We start from the raw sequence: 5,977 nt of genomic DNA on the forward strand, positions 1-5,977 counted from the left end.
AGAAACGCCCAAGTCAGTTAGTATGTCACCGCCAGAAGGACAAGGTTGTCCCCCACTCGGAGTTCAAAGCAGACCAACTTCCTGTTGGCAAGCAGATCCGTTCAACAGCTTCATCAGTGGTTTTAAAGAAAGCCACCTTGCCCTTCACCCCTTCCTCTGCTGCATGCCATCCTCCACTGTGGAAATCTTTTTCTGCAATTCTGAGACAAAGAGAAATGTATCTGAGTTGGAAAGACATCGGCGAATGCCCCTGCACCAAGCGGAATTCTTGTGTATTAACAGCCTTCATTTTGGAAGGAAGAAAGTACTGCAGATAAGGCCTGTTCTGTCCTGGAACTTAGCCCTTCAGCTGACTGCAGAGGGAAGGAAGGTGTTGTACGTGTTAGCAGGCATGCACAGACAGGGGAAAAAAGCACAAGAAAGCAAGTTAGGGAAGCCTGGATAGCAGTTAGGATTTTTTTGTTTTAATTCCTGGGTGGATAATATGTGGTTTCATTTAAAGAAGGACACAATCTCCATTAATTTAATTTGTCAAAGCAGTGACTCCAACACTCACAGGCAGTGCCTAGGAAGGCATTTTTAGATGCACCAGTGCTGCTTTAAAATTAAAAGTGAATCAGTCCTGTGGAGTTAATTACTAGTAAATTAATCGAAAGTAGGTCTCCCACGCGGCATGGTGCCAGCCAACAGTTCTCAGTGCTAGCCAGAAATATGGCAAGGTATCAGATCCTCATTTGCAAATCTCTTTCTACGTGTGGCACGTTATAGGGACAGAGAGGGAACTTGGCATCACCCACAATGGGAAACAAGGGCAATGCTAACTAGAAGGCTTTCGAAAGCTGTCCCACTGCACCCTCAAATGGAAAATCTCCATCTCTCTGTGACCTCTTCCACGATGTTTACAGAACGGAAACATATCTAGCTCTTTTCCTAGACCAGTGCAAGGACCTCACCTAACTATATGAAGTAGGAAGCATTTTAGAGCAATTAAAAGTCATTTTGTATTACTGATGTTTGGGAACACAGTATCTTCTGGTACAGTATCATCAAGACAGAGACAGAGAGAAGATACCCAAAGAAAGAAGAAATAGACCCAGGAGAAGCATTATCTAAAGTTTAATTAAATATCTGAATCCAGGAAGCTGGGAACAGATGAAAAGTTCGTGTAAGAAATGGCTCATGCACAGAGTTTGGTTAATAACATGACTGCTGATGTATTGTTAGTGACAAACATATTTATTGTATTTTGTTTTACTCCAAAAATGTCCATTACCTGCATCTCCCATAGTTATTCAAACGTACAAGTGTTCTTACCGTTCTTGATCCGAGAGTGCAACAAAGCCAGCCGCCTTTGCTCCTGAGTTACAAAGTTCACTGAGGCTCTTTGGCCCCGACTCAATGTGGCTAGCGGACTGCTCTGTGCCTCTTATTACTGTCTTCCCTGTTTAACTTCATGAAATGATTTCACGTGGTTTTGCACATGGAAAAATGTATCTAAACACATTTAGAAGTCAAAGATGAAGATGGCAGGCCTCAGCTGATGCATTTGAGAACAGAGTCCCATTTGAAAGGCGCCTCTGATGTACAACGGAGTGTACCATCCAGTCTTCAACAGACATGATACTAATATTAAAAGCCTTGGTAATATAGATGAACAACATAAAACAGTGATACTTCCTAGCGTGAGACTTGCTTAACCCCCAAAAAACACAAGTGGCTTTGCCGAGCCAATCTGTATTAACATATCATCTTGATCATTGGTTTCATTTAGGAGCTGACGTCCCAAAGGGGAGTTTTCTCACAAACCAGGTCAAGACAAGAGCTCTAGGCAGCCACAGGTGTATCTGTGTCTCTTTCCAAATGATGAAAGGCCATTCTTTCTGGTGTCTGGAAGAAGTAAAATGTCCTTGTCTAGTGGGTATTGCTTTGTGTACCACATGCCCAATACGTTCTAGCATCTAGGAGCATGCAATAGCAGCTAACATTAGCTATGCAATTATGGTATTAGTGTTTAATTATATCGTGTGCATTGAGATATCTTAAAGAGAAAACAGGATTCATTCTCCTTAGCAACCATTATAGTACAGAATGTTCAAAGCTGCGATCACACTCAGAGGCGAAGAAATTGGTTACAAATGTGGGTAGCAAGAAGTGTGCATGCTTTAGAAAATGTGAAACTGGTACCTAAAATAGATAACCCCCTTTTTTATTGTTGTTTCCAGAATTCCATTTCTGGTTTCAGACCATCCACTAACAAACTTGAAATTTTTCAATATAACACCCAACGCTAGCTTTCCACCTTAGAAGTGAGTAAAGAGGAGAGCAAAATAATAAATTTGGTTTGTTTCCTCACTGGCTGAGAAGACTCTTCATTCATTTCAAAGTTGACTCCATAACCCTTTTAAGAATAAAGGGCTTGAGGTCTCGATGGCAACTCACACTGGTGTACACACCTGTGGTTTCACTCTTCCAGGCCAATATACAAAGACTAAACTATAACGGAAGGAGGCGTGGTTAAAATACTGTCTACACACACAATTTCGTCCTCAGTAGTATTCCCTTTGACTCATGCACACTCATACACTCAAGGCGCTTCATATATATAACGATGGAGGTTGGAAGGGTTGTATGTTATGAAAGCTCTGTTCCAAAAGCAAACTTGAAATAAATTAACTGGTTCTTTTAAAATGCCAGTTTACAAGTCCTTGCAGTCTGAGTGTCTGGACGTAAGGGCGTCTCTAAAACACAGAAACAAAGGGTATAAAGGTCGGGTGGCCTGCACAATTCCTTTAGGACTCCATTTAGGGGAAGATCTTCCCCCGCGGGGATCCCCTCTGGGACTGGGCATGGCTTACAAGGGAGGAGGTGATGCAGTAGATGGCATAGGAAGCCCTCCCTCCCTGGGGCCAGGTGAGTTACCAGTGCTGGCCGGCCGCCCGGGTGCCCAGCTGCGCCTGGGACATGGCTGGCACCGCGGTGGCGGCCGCGGCGGCTGCAGCCGCGTCCCCGACGCCCGGCAGGACTGATCGCACGGACCTGCGGAACTCCTCGTTCCTCCACGTGTAGAGCAGAGGGTTGAGCGCCGACAGGGCGCAGCACAGGAGCCAGCTGGCCGCCTGCACGCCCCAGGGCACCGGCAGCGAGAAGCCGCTGGCCAGGCTCACCCACACCAGCGGCTGCGTGGCCAGCAAGAAGACGCAGCAGAGCAACAGCACCGACAGGCCGCTGAGACGTCGCTGCGCTCGACGCGGCTGCAGCGCGGCCGGCAGGGGCTGGGGCTGCGCGGGGTGCGCGGCGCCTCCGGGGCCCGGAGCGTGTGGGGCGGCGGGGAAGGCGGCGGCGGCGGCGGCACAGCCGGGCAGCTGGTGCAGCAGGTGGAAGTTGAGCACGCTGACCCGCTTGACGCTGACGCGCACGCGGCGCACGATGCCCAGGTAGCAGTGCAGCAGCAGCGCCGTCTGTGCCAGCAGGGCTCCCGCCGCCAGGAGCGCGGGGTAATGGACTTGCGGGGGCTCGGCTCCGGGCTTGGGCGCCCAGGGCGGGAGCAACAGCACCAGACCCAAGGCGAGCGCCCAGGACAGGGCCAGCATGCCCACCGTGTGGCGCCGCTGGTACAGCACCTGGTAGGTGGCAGGCGCCCTGGTGATGAGCAAGTAGCGGTTCAGCGCCACGAGGCAGTGAGACAGGAGGGACACGGTGAGCCCGAGGCCCAGCAGCCCGCCCCGGAGCAGGCGGTAGCTGCCCCCGCCACCGTCCCAGTCCCCCGGGGGCTCCGCGGAGCCGGCGGGCAGGAGCCCCAGCACCGCCTCCTGTGGCATCCAGAGGGCGCAGACGCTGAGATCCGCCGCGCAGCCGTTCACGATGAAGGCGTTGCTGGTGGTCTGCAGCTTTCGGAAGGACGACACGAGATAGATGACCATGCCGTTGGCCAGCGTGCCCCCGATGGCCAGCCCCGAATACAGGAGAGATACCGGGATCCGCCGGCCGGCCCACGACTCTTCTTCCTCGCAGAGCAGCAGCAGCGATCCCCCGGTGGTGGAGGAGGTGGACGTGGAGGAGGAGTTGGTCATTCTGGACAACTCTTCACACCTTGCGCCCTAGCGTTGGCTTCTTGGAGCGCGGCCCATCCTGACACTTGCCTGCTGGGAAGGCAAAGACATCCCTTCAGCCCTCTGCCACCGACACAAAGGCTGAAGCCGAATAATGTGTTGGGGGATGGGGAGAGAGGGAGCTGAAGGAGAAACGGGGGTGGCAGATGACAGGTGCCTGCCTCAGAAATGTCTCCAGTGACAGAGAAGGTCCGCTTTACACTCAGCGAGCAGCAGGGAAGCCCTAAGGTCATACCAACACCAAGAACAATTTCCCCAAACACACACACACACACACACACACACACACACACACACACACACACACGAGTTAAGAATGTTTGTTGCCAGCTGGAGCCCCTTGTTACCGGGAGAAAGTGAAGATATCCTGGCTAGGAAAAATGCCAAGGAGAGGGAGAAGAAGGTACCTTGATTTGTGGCCAGTCCTTAGCTGATGATAGCAGAGGGAGAGATGCCAGGAAATACCTCCTCAGCAGCAGCATCTGTGGTCCAGAAGTCAACAGGAGAAACTGAGCTGGGATCCATGCCAGGAGCAAGTGCCTTGTTTCTCCCAAGCAGCATCCACACACATGGTCCCAGGCAGGAGCCAGCAGCTGTGGGGAGTCTCCTCAGCTGGCAGCAGAATTGGAGATAGTAAAGTGGTAGGCTAGGAGCCCAGGCGGGTGGGCAGGCAGCAGCCTCGAGGATGCCTGGCTGGCTGCAAGAGAAACTGAGCTGGAGAGGAGCGCACCCTGTGCTCAGAAGCGAGCACACTGGCTGATGTGGCAAACCCACTCTGGAGCGCTCGCTCTCTGCTCAGTTATCCATCACCCAGGGAATAGACAGCCTTTCCATGCTGTCATGAATTATTCAGTAACTGCTAACTTGTAAAAGGGAGAGAAATACCTTGCAGAGAATTCTGTTAGTTAGCAAGTTTCTCTCCTCTCCTCTCCTCTCCTCTCCTCTCCTCTCCTCTCCTCTCCTCTCCTCTCCTCTCCTCTCCTCTCCTCTCCTCTCCTCCCATCCCCTCCCCTTCCCTTCTCTGCCCTTCTCTCTCTCTCTCTCTCTCTCTCTCTCTCTCTCTCTCTCTCTCTCCCTCCTCCTCCTCCTCCTCTCCTCTCCCTCTCTCCTTCTTTCCCTTCCTCCCTCTCTCTCTTATTTTTCACTGATTTTTCTTTCCTTCCTTTTTTTCCTTCTCTTTTAAATGTTAGAGTAAAATTTCATCTCAGTCTGATTCATCTTGGAGGCAAGACTTTTTTTCCGCAGAGATAAATATACTCCAGTATATTTTCAGGGAGAATTACTTTACATTTGAATTGAAATTCACCTCCCCCCATTCAGCAAAGTGGAACATGAGTAATTAGCTACAGAAAATATGTGAGCCTTAACTTAAATCATAAATTTCAATTCTTTTCTTCTCATTGCTAGACACCTCTCCAAAGTTTGGCTTCTGTTTTGGTGAGATGAAACAGATATGGTGATACAATGGTCAGATGATCTGAAGATGGTGTCCATAGTACATCTAGATAATGGAATGCCACTTAGCAATAAAGAGAAATTGTCTGTCAAAACATAAAACACATAAAGAAATTGGAAAGGCTTATTAGTAAGCAAAATGGGGCTCTGAAAAGTCTGTGTACTGCACAATCCCAATTGTATTACATACTGGAAAAAGTTAAACTCTGGAGACAGATCACCAGCTGTCAGGGGCTAGGGACAGGGAGGTGGAAGGGGTAAATAAGCATACAGGGCAGAGAAATTTTCTGTATGATGCTCTAACAGTGGAACACTTCATTGTAAAGCTGTCCAAATCTACAAGACACTCAACACCCAGAGAACCCACAAGTAAATTATGGACTCAGTGAAAATATGTCAGGGTGCTTCATCAG

At 49.9% G+C, this 5,977-nt stretch overlaps 1 protein-coding gene across 1 annotated transcript; it reads right to left on the reverse strand.

The window, feature by feature from the left end:
• Positions 1-2,915: 2,915 nt before the first annotated feature.
• Positions 2,916-4,070, reverse strand: Gpr88 (G protein-coupled receptor 88). The gene has a single exon (XM_059264987.1). The coding sequence runs from the start codon at positions 4,068-4,070 to the stop codon at positions 2,916-2,918; it is 1,155 nt and encodes a 384-aa protein (XP_059120970.1).
• Positions 4,071-5,977: the final 1,907 nt, after the last annotated feature.

This window comes from Peromyscus eremicus, chromosome 6 (assembly GCF_949786415.1).
Source record: "Peromyscus eremicus chromosome 6, PerEre_H2_v1, whole genome shotgun sequence".
Taxonomy (NCBI): Eukaryota; Metazoa; Chordata; class Mammalia; order Rodentia; family Cricetidae; genus Peromyscus; species Peromyscus eremicus.